A 22,419-nucleotide genomic window follows, 5' to 3' on the forward strand; every position below is an offset into this window, starting at 1 on the left:
TGGTAGAGTGGCCAGATGGAAGCCACTCCTCAGTAAAAGGTACGTGACAGCCCAATTGGAGTTTGCCAAAAGGCACCTAAAGGACTGTCAGACCATGAGAAACAAGATTTTCTGATCTGATGAAACCAAGATTGAATGTGTTGGCCTGAATGCCATGTGTTACATCTGGAGGAAATCTGGCACCATCCCTAAGGTGAAGCATGGTGGTGGCAGCATCACAGTGTGGGGACCTTTTTCAGCGGCAGGGACTGGGATACTAGTCAGGATTGAGGGAAAGATGAACGGAGCAAAGTACAGAGTGATCCTTGATGAAAACCTACTCAGGACCTCAGACTGGGTCAAAGATTCACTTTCCAACAGGACAACGACCCTAAGCACACAATCAAGACAATGAAGTGTCTTCAGGACAAGTCTCTGAATGTACTTGAGGGCCTAGCCAGAGCGCGGACTTGAACCTGATCGAAAATCTCTGAAGAGACCTGAAAATAGCTGTGCAGCAACACTCCCCATCCAACCTGACAGAGCTTGAGAGGGAAGAATGGGAGAAACTCCCCAAATACAGGCAGGTGTGTCAAGCTTGTAGTGTCATACCCAAGAAGACTTGATTCTGTAATCACTGCCAAAGTTGCTTCAACAAAGTACTGAGCACAGGGTCTGAATACTTATGTAAATATGATATTTCAGTTTTGGGGTATTTGGGTATATTTTGTGTAGATGAGGGGGGGAATGACTTAATGAATTTTAGAATAAGGCTGTAACCTAACGAAGTGGAAAAAGTCAAAGGGTCTGAATACTTTCCGAAGGCACTGTATTCACAAACCATTACTTCTGCACTGAATTTAAATTTGATTAAATGGTGTTTTTTTGTCACTGATCTAGACACTACCCCATAATGTAAGTGGAATTTTGTTTGTAGAAAATGTTAGAAAAAATATGAAAAAGCTGAAATGGCTTGAGGCAAGTATTCAACTACTTTAGGCCAAGCCTAAATTAGTTCAGGAGTTAAAATGTGCTTAACATATCGCTTAAGTTGAATGGAATCATTACATGTTTGAATGACTACCCCATCTCTGTACCCGACACATTCGATTATCTGTAAGGTCCCTCGATCAAGTAGTGAATTTTAACAACCGATTCCACCACAAAGACCAGGGAGGTTTTTCCAAAGTCCTGCAAAGAAGGACACGATTGGTAGATGTGTAAATAAAGTACAAGTAGATGCTGAATATCCCTTTGAGCATGGTGTAGTAACTAATTAGGCTTTGGATGATGTATCAATACACTCAGTCACTACAAAGATACAGGTGTCCTTCCTAACTCAGTTGCTGGAGAGGAAGGTAACTGCTCAGGGATTTCACCAATAGGCCAATGGGGATTTTAAAATGGTTGGAGTTTAATGGTTGTGATGTGAGAACTGAGGATGGATCTACAAAATTGTAGTTACTTCACAATACTAACTAACGTAATTGACAGAGTGAAAAGAAGGAACAGAATAAAAATATGCATCCTGTTTGCAACAAGGCACTAAAGTAATATGGCAAAAAAATGTGGCAAAGAAATGAGCTTTTTGTCCTGAATACAAAGCATTATGTTTGGGGCAAGTCCAACACATCACTGCGTACCACTATATTTTCAAGCGTGGTGGTGGCTGGATCATGTTATGGGTATGCTTATCATCGGTAAGGACTAGGGAGTTTAAAAAATAAATAAAATAAACGGAATATGCACAGGCGATATCCTAGAGGAAAACCTGGTTCAGTTTGCTTTCCAGACATGGGGAGACTAACTTTTCAGCAGGACAATAACCTAAAACAGAAGGCCAAATCTACATCGGAGTTGCTTACCAAGACAACATTGAATGTTTCTGAGTGGCCTAGGTACAGTTTGGACTTAAATCGGGTTGAAAATCTATGGAAAGACTTGAAAATGGCTGTTGAGCAATGTTCACCAATCAACTTGACAGAGCTTGAAGAATTTGTTGAAGAATAATGGGCAAATATTGTACAATCCAGGAGTGCAATGTTCTAAGAGACTTACCCCAAAATACTCACAGCTGTAATCACTGCCAAAGGTCCTTCTACAAAGTATTGACTCATGTTACTTAAGTAAGTTAATATTCCTGTATTTCATTTTCAATACATTTGCAAAAATGTGTTTTCACTTTGTCATTTTAGAGTATTGTGTGTAGAAGGGTGAGAAGAAGAAATAAATATTTAATCCATTTTGAATTCTGGCTGTAATACAACAAAATGTGCAGTAAGTCAAGGGGTATGAATACTTTCTGAAGGCACTGTAAACACATCATTGCAGGGCCCCAATTCATCTTGAAACCCCAACACAGATATTTACTCGTTTTTGCTGCCCTCTGTTGGTTATTGCTTAAAATAACAGCATTTCATGCTTTTACTAGCCTACAAGTTGACCTACAGTGCCTCCTGAAACACTTTTTTCACATTTTGTTACGTTACAGTCTTCTAAAATGGATTACAAAAAAAAAAAGATCAGCAATCTACACACAATACCCCATAATGACAAAGCCAAAACAGTTTTTTTTAAAACATTTTTGAATGTTTTTTTTTTAAATTAAAATAATACATATTCAAACCCTTTGCTATGAGACTTCGAAATTCGGCTCAGGTGTATCCGGTTTCCGTAGATCATCCTTGAAATGTTTCTACAACTTGATTGGAGTCCACCTGTGGTAAATACAATTGATTGGACAAGATTTGGAAAGACACACACCTGTCTCTATAAGGTTCCACAGTTGACAATGCATGTCAGAGCAAAAACCAAGCCATGAGGTCAAAGGAATTGTCCGTAGAGCTCTGAGACAGGATTGTGTCAAGGCACAGATCTAGGGGAAGGGTACCAAAAAATGTATGCAGTGTTGAAGATCCCCAAAAACACAGTGGCCTCCATCATTCTTAAATGGAAGAAGTTTGGTACCACCAAGACCCTTCCTAGAGCTGGCCACCCGGCCAAACTGATCAATCAGGGGAGAAAGGCCTTTGTCAGGGAGGTGACCAAGAACCCGATGGTCGGTCTGACAGAGCTCTAGAGTTCCTCTGTGGAGATGGGAGAACCTTCCAGAAGGACAAACATCTCTGCAGCACTCCACCAATCATGTCTGTATGGTAGAATGGCCAGGCGGAAGTCACTCCTCAGTAAAAGGCACATGACAGCCCGCTTGGAGTTTGCCAAAAGGCACCTAAAGACTCTCGAACCATGAGAAACAAGATTATCTGGTCTGATGAAACCAAGATTAAACTCTTTGGCCTGATTGCCAAGCGTCACGTCTGGAGGAAAGCTGGCACCATCCCTAAGGTAAAGCATGGTGGTGGCAACCATCATGCTGTGGGGATGTTTTTCAGTGGGAGGCACTGGGAGACTAGTCAGGATTGAGGGAAAGATGAATGGAGCCAAGTACAGAGGGATCCTTGATGAAAACCTGCTCCAGAGCTCTCAGGACCTCAGACTGGGACGAAGGTTCACCTTCCAATGGGACAACACAGGAGTGGCTTCGGGACAAGTGTCTGAATGTCCTTGAGTGGCCCAGCCAGAGCTCTACTTGAACCCGATCGAACATCTCTGCAGAGACCTAAAAAACGCTTTGCAGCAACGCTCCCCATCCAACCTGACAGAGCTTGAGATGATCCGCAGGGAAGAATGGGATAAACTCCCCAAATACAGGTGTGCCAAGCTGGTAGTGTCATACCCAAGAAGACTCGAGGATGTAATCGCTGCCAAAGGTGCTTCAACAAAGTACTGAGTAAAGGGTCTGAATACTTCTGTAAATGTGATATTTTTTATAAGTTAGCAAACATTCTATAAACCAGTTTTGGCTTTGTTGTTATGAGGTATTGTATGTAGATTGATGCATGAAATAAAACGATTTAATCCATTTTAGAATAAAGCTGTAAGTTACATTTTTTGGGGAAAAGTCTAAATACTTTCCGAAGGCATTATTTCTGAAGCTCGGGGCTAGGAAATGAATTACATCATTTTTCAGGTGTGAGTTAGTGTTGTAACACAATGTTCAACAACTCATAGAATCACGTAGGCTATGCCTGTGTAGTCAAGATCATGACATCATTGTGCTGACTAAAGTTGTCAGACTTCATTATAAATGACTCACATGTCCCCACCCCCTCACTCTCTCTCTCGTTCTCTCTCTGTCTCTCTCTCTTACACACACACACACACACACACACACACACACACAGAGAGAGAGAGGCATGAACAGTGTTCTTCAAAATGAGGGATGACATCAATATTTTGTCTGAATGGGGTTATTTTCTGCTTATGTGTCCTTATTTTGACGCCAAACCCACCACTGGTGTGCATGGCCAAAGAGCTCTTTTATTATGTCATCCAACAAGTGTAAACACCTGGAGTTTGCTAAATGGCACTGGTACTTGAATTGGACCGGTGCTATGGTCAGATGACATGAAAATTGAGCTCTTTAGCCATGCACTCCAGTGGTGGGTTTGGCATCAAAAAAAAGGATGCATAAGCAGAAAAGAACCCCATACCTACTGTAAAATATGGTGGTGGATCAAATCAAATCAAAGTTTATTTGTCACATGCGCCGAATACAACAGGTATTCAGGCAACCTTCTTTGATGTTATGGAACTATTTTGCTTCCACTGGTCCTGGGGCCTTTTGTTAAGGTCAAAGGCATCATGAACTTTACCCAGTACCAGGACATTTTAGCCAAAAACATGGTTGCCTCTGTTAGTGGATCTACCAGCAAGACAATAACCCAAAGCACACACAACAATTCATAAAGAAATAGTTAATTGACCACAAAATCATCATCTTGCAATGGCCATCTCAGTCTCCGGACTTGAACCCCATTGGAAAAACAGGTTTGAACTGAAGAGGGCAGTCCATAAGTACAGACGAAGGAGATCAAGGATCTGGACAGATTGTGTATGGAGGAATGGTTTAAGATCCCTCCCAATGTGTTCTCCAATATCATAAAGAAAATGTTAAAGGCTCAGTACCGTTATCCTCGCAAGCTGATGTATTGAAACATGGGTGCCAATCATTTTGACCCATATATATATATTTTTAAATAGTATCACTTGTTAAAACAAAATCTCTTTCTCTGAGTAATTGTATTAGTATAAAATAATATTATTGTGCTTTTTTGTGCTAAAAATATAGCTCCATATTTGTAATATTTATTTTATACAGTATTTTTTGCTAATCTTTTTCAAGGGTGCCAAAAATGTGGGACCTGACTGTATATCGTTAAAAAATAAAAACACCATGTTGAATGTGTGTGTGTATTTGTGTCTGATAGACACAGACCTTATTTGTAGGTTATGTAGGCTAGGTCAAGAAGAGGTTGAACAATGGCTGAAACTAAATGTTCTAGTTCTATAACTACAATGACACAATCGATTTTATTCAAGCTTTCACTGTTACATCATTTTAGCACAACACTGGCTTGTAATAGGCCTGCCTCCCACCCCGTCGAATGGCATTGGAGAATACCACTTTATACTGCACACGTGCTTAAAACGAAGCTTAATTTGCTGGCTGCCTTATAAAATTTTTCTTGCCATTGATCTGGAATGATGTCATCCACTGCACAGACCACAGACCCCACCTCCATACAGCACCGCCTGTCTTAGTGTCTTCCTCGCTCTCATTCACATATACAGCCGAGAGCGCATTGACACATGCCCAAGCACTGACACTTTTTATAGTGGTGATATTTTTTTATTTTTGTTATCAATAATAGATGCTTAGTGTCGTAGGTCCTCTATTTTTATATGCAAGCTTATTCTTGCACGGAAAACGGATCCGCAAAATGTGATAGGTCCTCCAGTGTAGAAGAGGATACCGTTAACCAAAGAAATGTCTGGACAACATCAATGAAAATGTAAATAATTATATTACACGGAGAGCATGAAGATACAACGGAATTGTCAATCCTAACGTAAGTGAGTTTATTTTAAACCTTTAACCAGGCGTAAAGTATCCTGACGAACAAGACTCATGTCTGACATACAATTACTCTGAATATAATAGACTATTGTTGACACATGAGGATCCAGCACTATGGCTACGTGTTACACACTTATGCATATAAGAAACACGCCAATGCGTTAGGATGCAGCCTGGTCTCACAGACTAGACTCCTAAGAACAGTGATGTCCTCAAACTAGTTTTCCCTTTACTGAGACACCGGACGCTATGTATCCATTTGACGCGACACTACGAATCAATTTGATTAAATTCACCTTCATTACTTATGAACTGCCCAACAGAGGATAATACCACCAACCCTCAATCTCTGCAGTTTTTGCCAAAATAAGTCATATTGTTTATCAGGACTGTAGAGAGTGAAAGTGATAATGGATGATGATGATTCATTTTACATGGCCTAATGCTGGAGTTGTGGGACATACATGCTACAAGGCCATAACCATTATTTCTTATATATCTTTTTTGCATGGTTTTCTTATGAATTATTTACATGATGTGCGTTTTTGCAAGTCACTATTCAATACTAGTATGTATTCTAATTTTGGCTATTTTTATATGGCCTAGGTCTAATCATTTCAGCATATCTATATCCTATATACGAACAAAGGGCAAACGCCGCTCATGGAGATGAGAGGAGACTGCTTCTTCTTCCCTGCCATTCACAGAGAGACGGGACCCTAAGCATAATGATCTGCGACAATGCGCAAAATAATTTCACTCTCTTATGATTTCACCTTATTTAAGTTATTGTCTTCCTCTGTTATTAGCAGTCAATTTCTTATGTTTTTTTCACCAATGCCCGTTGTTATTATTCTCCTTACCTTGCAGGCGCAGCATGCCGTTATTTGTCCACAGCAAACCGGGATAAATAGTGTTGCAGGTAGGTCTTTGTGTGAACGTGTAGATAGGTGACCAGAGGTCACGGAAGGCTTCAAATAGGCCTCACAATTTGATATAATTTCAGCAGTAGACTGATGTGCCATAACAGATGATACAGTGCATTCTGAAAGTATTCAGACCCCTTGACTTTTTCCACATTTTGTTACATTACAGCCTTATTCTAAAATTGATTAAATAGTTTTTTCCACCTCATCAATCTACACACCATAATAACAAAGCAAAAGCAAGTTTTTAGATTATTTAGCAAATGTATTACAAAAAACTCCCAGAAATATCACATTTACATAAATATTCAGACCCTTTACTCAGTACTTTGTTGAAGAACCTTGGGCAGCGATTACAGCCCTTGATGCACAGATAGTTTCAGGTCTCTCCAGAGATGTTAGAAATGGTTTGAGTCCGGGCTCTGCTTGGCCACTCAAGGACATTCAGACACTTCTCCCGAAACCATTCCTGTGTTGTCTTGGCTGTGTGCTTAGAGTCGTTGTCCTATTGGAAGGTGAAGGTGCCCCAGTCTAAGGTCCTGAGCGCTCTGGAGCAGGTTTTCATCAAGGATCTCTCTGTACTTTGCTCCGTTCATCTTTCCCTCAATCCTGACTAGTCTCCCGGTCCCTGCCACTGAAAAACATCCCCACAGCATGATGCTGCCACCACCATGCTTCACCGTAGAGATGGTGCCAGTTTTCCTCCAGGCGTGATGATTGGCATTCAGGCCAAAGAGTTCAATCTTGGTTTCATCAGACAGGCCTGATTGGTGGAGTGCTGCAGAGATGGTTGTTCTTCTGGAAGTTTCCCCCATCTCCACAGAAGAACTCTGGAGCTCTGTCAGAGTATCCATCTGGTTCTTGGTCAACTCTCTGACCAAAGCCCCTATCCCCTAATTGCGCAGTTTGGATGGGTGGTTCCAAACTTTTTCCATTTAAGGAATGATGGAGGTCACTGTGTTCATGGGGACCTTCAATGAAGCAGAAATGTTTTAGTACCCTTCCCCAGATCTGTGCCTCTACACAATCCTTTCTCGGAGCTTTACGGACAACAGTCAACTGTGGGACCCTATATATGACAGGTGTGTGCCTTTCCAAATCATATCCAATCAATTTAATTTACCACAGGTGGCCTCCAATTAAGTTGTAGACACATCTCAAGGATGACCAATGGTCTGGCCACTCTACCATAAAGTCCTGATTGGTGGACTGCTGCAGAGATGGTTATCCTTCTGGAACTCTGTCATAGTGACCATCGAGTTCTTGGTCACTTCCCTGACCAAGGCCCTTCTCCCACGATTGCTCTGTTTGACCGGGCGGCCAGCTCTAGGAAGAGTTGTGTCGGTTCCAAACTTCTTCCATTTAAGAATGATGGCGACCACTGTGTTCTTGGGGACCTTCAATGCTGCAGAAATGTTTTGGTACCCTTCCCCAGGTCAGTGCCTTGACACTATCCTGTCTCGGAGCTCTACGGACAATTCCTTCGGCCTCATGGCTTGGTTTTTGCTCTGACATGCACTGTCAACTGTGGGACCTTATAAGGACAGGTGTGTGCCTTTCCAAATCATGTCCAGTCAATATAATTTTTCCACAGGTGGACTCCAATGAAGTTATATAAACATCAAGAATGATCAACGGAAACAGGATGCACCTGAGCTCAATTTTGAGTCTCATACCAAAAGTTCGGAATACTAATGTAAATAAGGTATTTCTGGTTTGATTTGCAAAAAAATCAAAAAATCTGTTTTCGCTTTGTCATCATGGGATATTGTGTGTAGATGGATAAGGAAAACATTTATTTAATCAATTTTAGAATAAGGCTGTAACGTAACAAAATGTGGAAAAAGGGAAGGGGTCTGAATACTTTCCGAATGCACTGTATGTGGTGAAAGATCCTAAAGAGACAGACAGTGCCTTGTGAGTCCAACATGGTCCTCTACTTCAGACTGAGACTAATCATCAGGTCACCTATCTACATTCACCTTTGTGACATTCAGGGACAGAATTTCAAAAATGTTCTATCCATTCTATCGCCGTGACAATGATCACATAATGGTATAGCGGGTGGAAGTCTGTCTTCTGCACATCCGAAGCGTTGTATCTATTAGAGGTAAGCCTATGTTCTTATTCTGTAGCAAAAACATTACTTTTACACCCTTTATCAAGCCTCCAATTTCAGAACATCCTTTCACACAATATATGTAGAACTACTGGCTGCAATTGTAGATATGGTAACAGTAATGGTCAGAATGGCACGAATGAACAATGATGATGATGACAATGATCTCTAGAGGCAAGCATTTGCTTAAGTATGTTTTTGTGATTTGCACTGTGCTTTTGGTCTGACTGATCTTTTGACAGTATGATTCAAAAGGACCAACACACCGCTACACTGTGTTCATTTATGTGCTGATGAGGTGTTTACAATGTGTGAGTGAAAAGTGATCAGAGTGATGTTGACTTCCACCATGACAAAACTGGGTCAATGTAACCCCGCCCCCCCCCCCCCCCCCCCCCCCCCCCTCCACCACAGGCTACGAAGGCAAGGCTGAAAAAGGGAAAAAGATGAGGATGCCATCACCAAGCTCTGTGCGTGGACGTATGCATGTGGAAAACGCAAGCATGGTGTGCTTTGTCTATGGGTCACTATGTGTGTTGCTTGGGAGTGAATAATCATTAGTGCCTTTTGCCATGTATCTTCCTCCTGTCTAGTCTGTGGTCTACCCTGTCACGTCATATTCTGTCTTTATCTCGCTGTCCTCCCGTCTCTCTATTTCTCTCCCAACCTTTCTCTCGCTCGTTATCTCTCTGTACTGCCCTGTCCCAGAGAATCTTCTTTAATGCAACAAAAAAAAAGCTCATTAATGGGTTTTGTCATCGTAAGTAGCGCTTAGTAGATGACAAAAGTCTTTAGTACCAATGAGAATTAGGCATCAATTTTACTGTCTTTATTTAAAGGGTAGAATCACATGATAATAATAATACAATATCTAAAGCTTTGCCCAAAATGTCATCTCTTCTCCAGTCTTTATTCAAGTATTTCATGACGAAGTGCTTATTTATAGGTTACGACACGTACATCGATGGTCATTCAGTGCCTGTGGCAGTAACAGCCAGTTCTCTAGTCTGTTTTGCTATGGTAAAGGGCCTTCTCTAACAGGGAGATATATTTGTCTGTTTATTCGGTTCTACCTCATTTCTTCAACCATTCGATTGAGCTAACTTCAATTTCAACAAAATGTTCTTAAAACAGTGGTCTCTGCCCTGTTTTGGCAAAACCATAAAGGCTGTATTTTGGTCTTTTGGTTTTGATTTCATTACTGTGTGTTTTTGCTGTATTTCTTTCCAAATCCAATGGATTATATATGTATATTAAATATGCTTCGCATATTCTTCTGATCGTTCACTACGGTGGTTGGCAGCAGTAGTCAAGTAATAGTCACGGGGATGTGTTCTTCTTGAATTCGAACTCTGCAACAATTTACATTAAATGGCTTTATTATGTGTTATCTATGAGGGAATAACACATGTAAATACCTTGTTTACTAGGTATGTATAGAGACTGTTTCATAGTATTGGCCAAAGAGCGTTTTGTTCAAGATTAAACCAAAAGCAAGAGCAAATGTGGGAATTGTCCATAACACCATACTCCATACCTAGTCTGTTGCAAGGTAGTTACATAGCTTGGTTGTTCCACTGGTCATTACTCTGGCGTAGGACAGATGTGATGTAAATGTGGCTTCAAATTAAAAAAATGTAATGATGTTGATGCCAACAGTCATTTAAAAATGTTATCTGAATACAATCTTGACATTGTTTCTCTGTTTCTTTCTCCCCTATCTCTTACACACACACACAGCTTTGCGTAAACCCAGATGCCTCCACTCCCTCTTGACGAGCGCATAGTGGTTATTCAGCGCCCTAAAAACTTGGCCCTACCTGGGTCCTCCCCACAGCCCCACTCCCATATAACAGCCCATAGCAACAAACTTCTCTCCCGCCCTTCTCATCCCCACCCTCCTCAGTCCTACCCCAATCCTCCCTCCTCGAACTCACTGTCTTTGGAATGCAAGCGCAGATCATCATCCCATCTGCAGAAAACCAAGGTCGACAAGGCCATTGTCTCAGAGGGTACCAGACACACCCCTAGCCACTGTCACAGCAACGGGACAGTGACTTTTGGCCCTAGTCCACACCAACACACACATACGATCGACATCAAGTTATCTGTGAACAAAGGAACAAAAGGAGGGGGGCACAGCAACTCTTTAGTTCGCAGTGGGAGTGTGAAGGGGAGTAAAAAAAGGGTTTCGTTGTGCTTGGATCCAGGATACGGGGAGAAAAACACTGGAGGAACATCAGGGAAGCCTGGAGGAGCAGTGCAGCAACTCCAAAACCACCCACAGAACCAGAGACAAGCCTCACCAGGCAGTCACCATCAGAATAATCTGTCTGTGTCCCCGGGAGGAGTCTTAGAGTTTGTCCCATCTCAGAGACAGCAGTCCAAGTCCAGAAGAGAGAAGGTGCAGAACGTGTCCTCCAAAGTCTGCTCTGCCAGCTTCCCCCCCAGAGGTGCCCGGGAAGTGCCCTACGTGGGTAACAAAGAGAATTCCAAACTGGGACCTGTCCATCAAAACCCCAACCCCCACAGCCTGCCCGGCCACCACAACTCTGTCCCTGTGCCCCATGCCGCTGTTCTAAACTCCCACTACCCTGTCCCCCCTCCCTCCCACCACCCCCGTGCTCCTACCTCGTTTCAGCAACCCCTCAACCAGTCTCGTCCATCCCGCGGCAGGGACCATCGTCCTCAGATCCTCCACGGCCTACCCCTCTCCCCCTGTTCCTCCCGTGGAGGTTTTCCCAGCCCAGACCACACCTGTACCATCGACTTCTCCCATCCCTTCAGCTGTGGCTGCTGGAAGCTGGTCCGCTGCAGGGGGGCCAGGGGACATTCTGCTGGCTGCCAGAGGGGTGGGGGGAGTCCGTCTTCCTCTTTCTCCTGTGGCCACAGCCACGGGGTTGTAGGTGTGAACCACAGAGGGGGCGCAGCAATGGGATTAAGAACTCTTGGGGGATGTTTGTCCACAGCCTCCACCACCAACACCTCATCCTCCAACAGCACTGTGTCGGACTGCCGCACGGGCTTGCTCAGACCCCTGCGATGTGCCTCCTGCTCCGGGGAGGCTGGCGCCTTTGAGAGTCCTGCTGCATTCCGCAAAAAACTGGTGGGGGGATGCCTGCCCTGTACCCCACTATCCTCCTCAGCCCCGCTGCGAGCCTTACAGAGTTGTGTGAGTGGCTGCAACCCCAAAGCCAGTCAGGCCGGCAGCTCTACCTGCAGCTATTGTAGCAGCGACCCTATAGTTGTCACCTTCAACCCCCGTCGGGGCAAGCCCCCTGGTATGGGCAGGGGTGTAGGGGCAGGGCCCCCCATGGGAGTATTCCCCGCTGATGATGATGATTACAGCGTGCGCACAATCTGGCCTGAGGAGCTGGCGAAAAAGATGACCGGGTCTAAAACCCAACAGAACCAGCAGAGCTGTGCAGGGATGGGGATGGGAGTGGGGAAGACAAGTGTGGGTCAGAACCAAAACAGCAGCAACGGAACCAGCCCTGTCACCCTGGACTGTAGGAACCTATTGGAGTTCACCCGGAATCAGATAACAGACCACGCTGGCCGACGCCGGCTTCAGCAGGGCAAGATGGCCGTCCTAGATTTAATTGGGTCTGGGCCTGGGCGAGATCCAGACCAGGACTCCCTAAAGAGGCTCTGGAACAAAGGTGGGGAGTCAGGCAAGGTGGATGGCATGGGGCAGGAAGGCAATATTACATACCCTCGCACCCCTTCCCCCCGCACCCCCTCTCCCCAATCCCCTCCCTCCTTCTCACCCCCACCGTCAGCTCCCAGCACTCTCCTCAAACCCAAACCCAGACAGAGAGATGCAGACGGACGCCATTCCCTCCCCTCCGCCCAGTCCCTTCACCTGGTCCTCAACTCACTCAACAGAGAGCAGGACGAAGAGAGCGGCAGAGGTAAGGGTGTCATACACTGGTTTTTGTTTCAGTCTCTTAGGCTATACTTCTGCAGATTTTTGGCAGAGATAGTTACAGAAACAAAATTCCCAATTGAGAGACCAGCTTTACTGTCTGACTGCATAAATTACCATTTTAGGGAGAAAATCTCTTTCATCCTATTCTTATTCTCCTGACTGTCTCTCTTTCTCCATGCTTCCCTCGCCTATCTTTGAAATCTACTTCCTTTCCTGCCAATCTCATTTTATATGTTATTCTAACATGTTGGTTGTTTAAAAGGAACCCAGGGATAATGACTTAATTATAGCCTGGGCTCCAGCGTAAAAAGAGACAGAGAGGAGCAAAATGGAGGGATGGTGATTGGAATGCAAAGAGAGCTGATAAGAGCGGGAGATTAGAATAGCTGAATTAATTAAAACAATTTCGGGGAAATTGAGTCGCTGACACTGAACCCTGTCAGTGGGAGATTAAGCTGTTCTCATTTAAATGACAAAGCCCAAAAAGCTATGATGTACTCTCTTTTCTTAATAGTTACATAACTGTAGCCTCCTCCACCCTGTTAAGTGACTGCCGGATCTGTTGATGACATATAGTATAGAATAAAGAATCACTCAAGTTTCAGAAGCTTTTTCATATCTGTACGTTTCCCTCCTGTTTGGAGAACATGTATGAAATGATGAAAGCATTAGCAGTTCCTCAGAGCTGCAAACTTCTTTGCTCTGCAGGAGTAAAGTGAATTTCAATGATACTCCTACTCAACAAAAACCATAAATGAGATATATTGTACACTTTCATTGTCTCTCCGTCATCCACACATCTCTTCATAAGTCTTTCTATCTCTGATGCTTGATTTATTTTCTCTGTGTCTAACTCTGGTATACTTCAGGGTGAATGCCTGTCAGTGATCCAAATCAAATGAAATTGTCCTTTCTAACAGCAATCTCTCACTGCATTGTGTCGTCCTCTCCCAGTGCACCTCACTCTGCCGCTCTCCTCCTCGCTACCGGCTTCCCTGTCAGATGAGAATGGGATGACCCCTGACGTGGAGAATGCGGTGGTCAGCCCCATCCTACCCTTCCTCTTCCTGGGCAATGAGAGGGATGCCCAGGACCTGGACCTGCTGCTGCGACTCAACATCGGCTATGTGGTCAACGTCACCACACACCTGCCCCTCTACCACCTCGGCTCCGGCCTGGTACGCTACAAACGGCTACCGGCTACCGACAACAGCAAGCAGAACCTACGACAGTACTTTGAGGAGGTGTTTGAGTTCATCGGTGAGTTGAGCAGTATCTACCTAAGGGGTGTCAAACTCATTTTGCCCCAGGGACTGGTCTTCTATCCATAGTTTTGGGAATGTTCTATGCTCCCTGACTGTCTACCTTTCATTTCGGTGATTATTAGCAAGCCTGACTCAATCAAGAAACTGTGTCGCCATCGCTCATCCATATACAGTTGCAGTCGGGAGTTTACATACACTTAGGTGGAGTCATGGCCTCAACAGGTTAAAACTAGTTTTTCAATCACTCCACAAATGTAATGTTAACAAACTATAGTTTTGGCAAGTCGGTTAGGACATCTACTTTGTGAATGACACAAGTAATTTTTCCAACAATTCTTTACAGACAGATTATTTAACTTATAATTCACTGTATCACAATTCCAGTGGGTCAGAAGTTTACATACACTGAGTTGATTGTGCCTTTAAACAGCTTGGAAAAATCCATAAAATGGTTCATCCTTGGGAGCAATTTCCAAACACCTGAAGGAACCACATTCATCTGTAGAAACAATAATACGCAAGTATAAACACCATGGGACCACGCAGCCGTCATACCGCTCAGGAAGGAGACACGTTCTGTCTCCTAGAGATGAATGTACTTTGGTGCAGAAAGTGCAAATCAATCCCAGAACAACAGCAAAGGACCTTGTGAAGATGCTGGAGGAAACAGGTACAAAAGTATCTATGTCCACAGTAAAACGAGTCCGATATCGACATATCCTGAAAGGCCGCTCAGCAAGGAAGAAGCCACTGCTCCAAAACCGCCATAAAAAAGCCAGACTACGGTTGGCAACTGCACATGGGGACAAAGATCGTACGTTTTGGAGAAATGTCCACTGGTCTGATGAAACAAAAATATAACTGTTTGGTCATAATGACCATCGTTATGTTTGGAGGAAAAAGGGGGAGGCTTGCAAGCCGAAGAACACCATCCCAACCATAAAGCACGGGGGTGGCAGCATCATGTTGTGGGGGTGCTTTGCTGCAGGAGGGACTGGTGCACTTCACAAAATAGATGGCATCATCTAAGTAAAATTATGTGGATATATTGAAGCAACATCTAAAGACATCAGTCAGGAAGTTAAAGCTTGGTCGCAAATGGGTCTTCCAAGTGGACAATGACCCCAAGCATACTTCCAAAGTTGTGGCAAAATAACTTAAGAACAACAAAGTCAAGTTATTGGAGTGGCCAGAACAGTGGGCAGAACTGAAAAAGCGTGTGCGAGCAAGGAGGCCTAGAAACCTGACTCAGTTACACCAGCTCTGTCAGGAGGAATGGGCCAAAATTCACCCAACTTATTGTGGGAAGCTTGTGGAAGGCTACCCGAAACGTTTGACCCAAGTTAAACAATTTAAAGGCAATGCTACCAAATACTAATTGAGTGTATGTAAACTTCTGAACCACTGGGGAATGTGATGAAAGAAGTATAATCTGAAATAAATAATTTTCTCTACCATTATTCTGACATTTCACATTCTTAAAATAAAGTGTTGATCCTAACTGACCTGAAACAGGGACTTTTTACTAGGATTAAATGTCAGCAATTGTGAAAAACTGAGTTTAAATGTATTTGGCTAAGGTGTATGTAAACTTCCGACTTCAACTGTACTTACATGTACATATTCTTGTTCGCCCCTTTAGATTTGTGTGTATAAGGTAGTTGTTGGGGAATTGTTAGATTACTTGTTAGATATTACTGCACTGTCGGAACTAGAAGTACAAACATTTCACTTCACTCGCATTAACATCTGCTAACCACGTGTATGTGACAAATAAAATTTGATTTGATTTGTATTGTAGGGTCCATTATAATTTCTACAAAGTTTCGATTTGGTTTTAGTCATTTTTAAGTATATTGTGTGTCCCCCCCCCCCCCCCAACACACATTTTGTTGTGCTACAGCCAAAATGAAACATTTATTAAATTGAAACTTTTTTTTTTATTACCGGCCAACGCACAATACCCGATAATGTCAAAGTACAGTTATGTTTTTCTACATTTTTTGAAATTAATAAAAAAATCTATATCTGTAGGGTCAATAAGTATTCAACACCTTTGTTATGGCAACCCTAAAGTTCAGGAGTAAAAGTTGCTTAACAAGTCACATAATAAGTTGAGTTGACTCACTGACTCACTGTGTGCAATAATAGTGTTTAACATTATTTTTTAATGACTACTTCAGACCAGGGAGGTTTACCAATGCCACACAAAGAAGGGCACCTATTGGTAGAAATAAAAAAGCAGACATTGAATATCCCTTTGAGCATGATGAAGTTATTAATTACACTTTAGGTGGTGTATAAATACACGCAGTCACTACAAAGATACAGGTGTCTTTCCTAACTCAGTTGCCGTAGAAGAAGGAAATCGCTCAGGGATTTCACCATGAGGCCAATGGTGACTTTAAAACAATTACAGAGTTTAATTGTTGTGATAGGAGAAAACTGAAGATGGTTCAACAACATTGTATCTACTCCAGAATACTAACCTAAATGACAGAGTGAAAAGAAAGAAGCCTGTACAGAATAAAAAATATCCCAAAACATGCATCCTGTTTGCAATAAGGCAATAAAAAAATGTGGCAAAGCAATTCACTTTTTGACCTGAATATAAGGTGTTATGCTTGGGGCAAATCCAACACAGCACATTGCTGGGTACCACTTTCCATATTTTCAAGCATAGTGGCTGCATCATGTTATGAGTATGCTTGTAATCAATGAATTCACATTTCAGCAGGATATTAACCCATAAAAAATGGCTAAAAACCCACTCTGGAGTTGCTTACCAAGAAGACAGTGAATGTTCCCGAGTGGCCAGTTACAGTTTCGACTTAAATCTACTTGAAAATCTATGACAAAACCTGAAAATGGTTGTCTAACAATGATCAACAACCAATTTGACAGAACTTGAATCATTTTTAAAAGAACAATGGGCAAATGTTGCACAATCCAGGTGTGGAAAGCTCTTAGAGACTTACCCCAAAAGACTCACAGCTGTAATCGCTGCCAAAGGTGCTTCTGCAAAGTATTGACTCAGGGATGTGAATACTTATGTAAATGAGATATTTCTGTATTTCATTTTCAATAAATTATTAATAAATTATATCTAAAAACATGTTTTCACTTTGTCATTGTAGGGTATTGTGTGGATGGGTGAGCATTTTTTATTTATTTATTTATTTTGAATTCTGTCTGTAACACAACAAAATGTGCAATAAGTCAAGGGGTATGAATACTTTCTGAAGGCACTGTACATGTATAAACTGTAGATTAAAAAAAAATAATAATCAAAACACCCGCTGGCCAGATTGGACCCCCTTGCTGGACCGGATCCGGCCCGCGGGCCATATGTTTGACACCCCTGATCTACCTTCATTTTCTATCTCACCCACTCTCCCCGTTCCTGTCTTTCAGTCTTTATCTCTCTGAGCTTAGAAGTATTTTAGCACTGAGATAAGGAGAGGATCATGATGATTTCTATGTGAAGTCTTTCCTCTGATCTCGTTCTCTGATTTCAAAGTTTTTGACTGGAGAGACATTTAGGAAGCTATAAATGGATCAAAAGGGAAGATGGGAGTACTGGAGAGTCAGATCCAGAAAAAGCTGTGGAATAGATGAATTCCAGTGATCATCCTTGACAGGAATCTGATAGCCACCTATTTTCATCCACAGAGGAGGCTCACCAGAGTGGGCGAGGAGTGTTGATTCACTGTCAAGCGGGCGTGTCCCGTTCGGCAACCATCGTCATAGCCTACCTGATGAAGCACACCCTTATGACCATGACTGATGCCTACAAGTATGTGCGTGGCCGTCGTCCTGTGGTGTCTCCCAACCTCAACTTCATGGGTCAGCTACTGGAGTTTGAGAGGGACCTCAACTCCGGGGTCACTCCTCGCATCCTGACCCCCAAACTCAGCGGCCTGGAGACCCAGGTCTGACAGCGGGATACGAGGAATGGAGGGGAGGAAGAAACCAGCATTGGGCCAGCCATAGTTTTGTGAAGGAGAAACTAAAGGTAGAGCAACAACAAAGAGGGGAATGCTGATTGACAGAATGTCCCTATTGGCATAGATTAAGAATAAAATATTGAAATAGTGCACTTTCTAGAGATTATAGAATAAATCATTTGATTGGTTAACTCATAAATAGTCCCATTTTTGGTCAACCTAATCGTCATCCAATACCATTTGTAATCATGTGGCAAGTTTTTATATAATGCTTAGATATCATTATTTACCATGATCCACTGTAATCAGATGGCTCATTTGATGCTTGTGGTATAGAGCATTAGAGCATTACAGAAGTTAAGGAAGTGCAATGAGTCCTGGTCTGACATTTACAGAATCCATAATGCATGCAGAACCAGAATAGAAACAACTACAGTGACACCCCACCATTCAGCTATGACAGCAAACACTATCCATAGCCCCAGAGAGGGCATTCCAATGCACTTTATCAATTTATCAATATGTTTGGTTGTTTCAATTGAAGTGGCCCAGTCCCAGAGGATAGCTGATCTTACCATATTGTTGGTTTATCTATATTCTTCCCCACTGGGTCGGAAATGTCTAAATTACATTTAAAAATGTAATATATAAATATATATACAGTGGGGCAAAAAAGTATTTAGTCAGCCACCAATTGTGCAAGTTCTCCCACTTAAAAAGATGAGAGAGGCCTGTAATTTTCATCATAGGTACACTTCAACTATGACAGACAAAATTAGATTTTTTTTCTCCAGAAAATCACATTGTAGGATTTTTAATGATTTTATTTGCAAATGATGGTGGAAAATAAGTATTTGGTCAATAACAAAAATGTATCTCAATACTTTGTTATATACCCTTGATATATAATGACAGAGGTCAAACGTTTTCTGTAAGTCTTCACAAGGTTTTCACACACTGTTGCTGGTATTTTGGCCCATTCCTCCATGCAGATCTCCTCTAGAGCAGTGATGTTTTGGGGCTGTTGCTGTGCAACACAGACTTTCAACTCCCTCCAAAGATTTTCTATGGGGTTGAGATCTGGAGACTGGCTAGGCCACTCCAGGACCTTGAAATGCTTCTTACGAAGCTACTCCTTTGTTGCCTGGGCGGTGTGTTTGGGATCATTGTCATGCTGAAAGACCCAGCCACGTTTCATCTTCAATGCCCTTGCTGATGGAAGGTTTTCACTCAAAATCTCACGATACATGGCCCCATTCATTCTTTCCTTTACACGGATCAGTCGTACTGGTACCTTTGCAGAAAAACAACCCCAAAGCATGATGTTTCCACCCCCATGCTTCACAGTAGGTATGGTATTCTTTGGATGCAACTCAGCATTCTTTGTCCTCCAAACACGACGAGTTGAGTTTTTACCAAAAAGTTCTATTTTGGTTTCATCTGACCATGACATTCTCCCAATCTTCTTCTGGATCATCAAAATGCTCTCTAGCAAACTTCAGACGGGCCTGGACATGTACTGGCTTAAGCAGGGGGACACGTCTGGCACTGCAGGATTTGAGTCCCTGGCGGCGTAGTGTGTTACTGATGGTAGGCTTTGTTACTTTGGTCCCAGCTCTCTGCAGGTCATTCACTAGGTCCCCCCATGTGGTTCTGGGATTTTTGCTCACCGTTCTTGTGATCATTTTGACCCCACGGGGTGAGATCTTGCATGGAGCCCCAGATCGAGGGAGATTATCAGTGGTCTTGTATGTCTTCCATTTCCTAATAATTGCTCCCACAGTTGATTTCTTCAAACCAAGCTGCTTACCTATTGCAGATTCAGTCTTCCCAGCCTGGTGCAGGTCTACAATTTTGTTTCTGGTGTCCTTTGACAGCTCTTTGGTCTTGGCCATAGTGGAGTTTGGAGTGTGACTGTTTGAGGTTGTGGACAGGTATCTTTATTACTGATAACAAGTTCAAACAGGTGCCATTAATACAGGTAACGAGTGGAGGACAGAGGAGCCTCTTAAAGAAGAAGTTACAGGTCTGTGAGAGCCAGAAATCTTGCTTGTTTGTAGGTGACCAAATACTTATTTTCCACCATAATTTGCAAATAAATTCATTAAAATTCCTACAATGTGATTTTCTGGATTTTTTTTCTAATTTTGTCTGTCATAGTTTAAGTGTACCTATGATGAAAATTACAGGCCTCTCATCTTTTTAAGTGTTAGACCTTGCACAATTGGTGGCTGACTAAATACTTTTTTGCCCCACTGTGTGTATATATATATATATATATATATATATATATATATATATATATATATATATATATATATATATATATATATACTGTATCTTGGGAGTTGTGCAATAGAGCAGCTTGTGGCTGGTGGAGGAGTGACCGAGGTTTAATCGTGCCAATTCTTAGGAAAATGGGGTGAAACCAGAAACCTACAACTCAGTGAATGAAACCAGATCTGGTGCCAATAGACGGATGGTCAAGAGCAACAATACACAGACAACACTGAACAGATTCAGCAGACTATTATTGAACAGGACTTAGTCATGGATCTATCTATGTTGTCTTTCCAACAATGGTTGGAAAGATATAAAAAGATGAACACTGCAAAGTGTGTGCTTTAATTAAGACACAAAACTGCACCAAGATGTTGTTCTTTGAGTGCCCTCCTTGTTTGTGGAATATTTCTCCTGAACATGTTTACTATTGCATATATACAAGTACAAGAGTATTTATTTTTATTGATGTGTTTTGTCATATATTTTGTGTTGTGTATGTCACTGCTTATATTTTAACTTAAAGAATATACATTATATACATGTATGTATTAAAATGTATCATTACTGAGAAGGAAGTCGAGGAAAAAGAGGGAATATAGAAAATACCCTTGATAATTTCTTGTAATTGGGAAAGATACAGTAGTAATGAAAATCAGACTTGAAATATAAGATAAAGGCAGCAGAGAGACAATCCTTGTCAACTTGTCTTCCTTTCATTTATGGCCTAGATAATTATTATTTTTTTAAATGTTTTTTTAAACAATACGTTTTTAAAGCAGTTGATTTATATTAGACTTATTCAATGAAATCCTTTGATTGCCAAACTGAAGACTTTGAGGTCCTTAGCCAAACTATTAGGTTGGGAATGAAAATATAATGCAATGTTCAGCTATCCTAGTCTTTAGATAGTATCCAGGCCTTTATCTGCCTTGTCTGTCTGCCTGTTTGTCTGCTCATCTATCTTTATCCTCCACCCATCCTAGTCTTGAGTTAATTAGTTCTTCCTGATCCGTTTATTCCCTCAAGCTGTATTCAGCTATGCCATGTTACTGTGTGTATATCATGCTCAGGATAACAGAAAGGAGCAATCCTTCGTAGCAGACAGAATGATACCTCTCTTACTCTTATCTTCTGACATGATGTTGTATCCCTTCTTTTACCCTCCAGTGTCTGCTTTGTGCTCCCATCTGCCTCTGTAGAGTTTGAATCTCTTTTACTACAATACTATGCATTGTTCTTGTTAAAAAATATGTATTTGATCCGCGAAAACGATAACAAAGCTTTATCATTGAGTTCACTGTGAATCACACTCTTCCTGCATATTGTTTAGGTCTCAGCCTTGGTCCTTAAGTTTAAACCCATCCAACTTGTATTTAATACTGTGGGTTGTCAGTCGCCCCTTGAGCTCCTGTCTGTCAGACTGTGGTTCCTGCTCACTAGTTTTACATTTACTGATCCTTATCGCACAATTTATTCTGTGATGCCCAGCCAAATTTGATCTATTAATGTCTTGCTATGTATCAAATTTTGATATAAACTGAACAAAAATATAAACGCAACATGCAACAATTCCATTTGATTTTACGGAGTTACAGTTCATATGAGAAAATCAGTCAATTGAAATAAATTCATTAGGCACTAATCTATGGATTTCACATGACTGGGAATACCGATATGCATGGGGCACTGTTCACAATGTTGACATCAGCAAACCACTCGCCCACACAACGCTTTACACGTGGTCTGCGGTTGTGAGGCCAGTTGGACGTACTGCCAAATTCTCTAAAACAGCTTATGGTAGAGAAATTAACATTCAGTTATCTGGCAACAGCTCTGGTGGACGTTCCTGTAGTCAGCATGCAAATTGCACGCTCTTTCAAAACTTGAGAAGTCTGTGGCATTGTGTTGTGTGACAAAACTGCACATTTTAGAGTGGCCTTTTATTGTCCCCAGCACAAGGTGCACCTGTGTAATGATCATGCTGTTTGA

General features: G+C 42.1%; 1 protein-coding gene across 6 annotated transcripts; it reads left to right on the forward strand.

Annotated features, from left to right (window-relative positions):
- The first annotated feature begins 5,659 nt into the window (after window positions 1–5,659).
- LOC110533981 lies at window positions 5,660–22,080 on the forward strand. Of its 6 annotated transcripts, none has more exons than XR_002475069.2 (7): window positions 5,664–5,951; window positions 6,830–6,881; window positions 9,419–9,510; window positions 10,745–12,918; window positions 13,890–14,195; window positions 17,873–18,215; window positions 20,561–22,080. XR_002475069.2 is itself a non-coding variant. In XM_021618594.2 (6 exons), the coding sequence occupies exons 4-6, from the start codon at window positions 10,761–10,763 to the stop codon at window positions 18,136–18,138; spliced, it is 2,730 nt and encodes a 909-aa protein (XP_021474269.2). In that variant the 5' UTR covers window positions 5,664–5,951; window positions 6,830–6,881; window positions 9,419–9,510; window positions 10,745–10,760; the 3' UTR covers window positions 18,139–18,807. The 6 variants fall into 6 exon arrangements, 1 of the variants encoding a protein (XP_021474269.2); XR_002475070.2 differs by having other exon boundaries at window positions 9,419–9,474; XR_002475071.2 differs by lacking the exon at window positions 9,419–9,510 and having other exon boundaries at window positions 5,660–5,951.
- Window positions 22,081–22,419: the final 339 nt, after the last annotated feature.

Source organism: Oncorhynchus mykiss, chromosome 10, assembly GCF_013265735.2.
Source record: "Oncorhynchus mykiss isolate Arlee chromosome 10, USDA_OmykA_1.1, whole genome shotgun sequence".
In the NCBI taxonomy this organism is placed as follows: Eukaryota; Metazoa; Chordata; class Actinopteri; order Salmoniformes; family Salmonidae; genus Oncorhynchus; species Oncorhynchus mykiss.

Excerpts from the sequence above, each read along its gene's own strand:
- LOC110533981 (XM_021618594.2), top strand. The coding sequence starts at position 10,761 with ATGCCTCCACTCCCTCTTGACGAGCGCATAGTGGTTATTCAGCGCCCT. Across the intron at positions 12,919-13,889 it reads GGACGAAGAGAGCGGCAGAG|TGCACCTCACTCTGCCGCTC; the intron begins GTAAGGGTGTCA and ends GTCCTCTCCCAG. Across the intron at positions 14,196-17,872 it reads GGAGGTGTTTGAGTTCATCG|AGGAGGCTCACCAGAGTGGG; the intron begins GTGAGTTGAGCA and ends TTTCATCCACAG.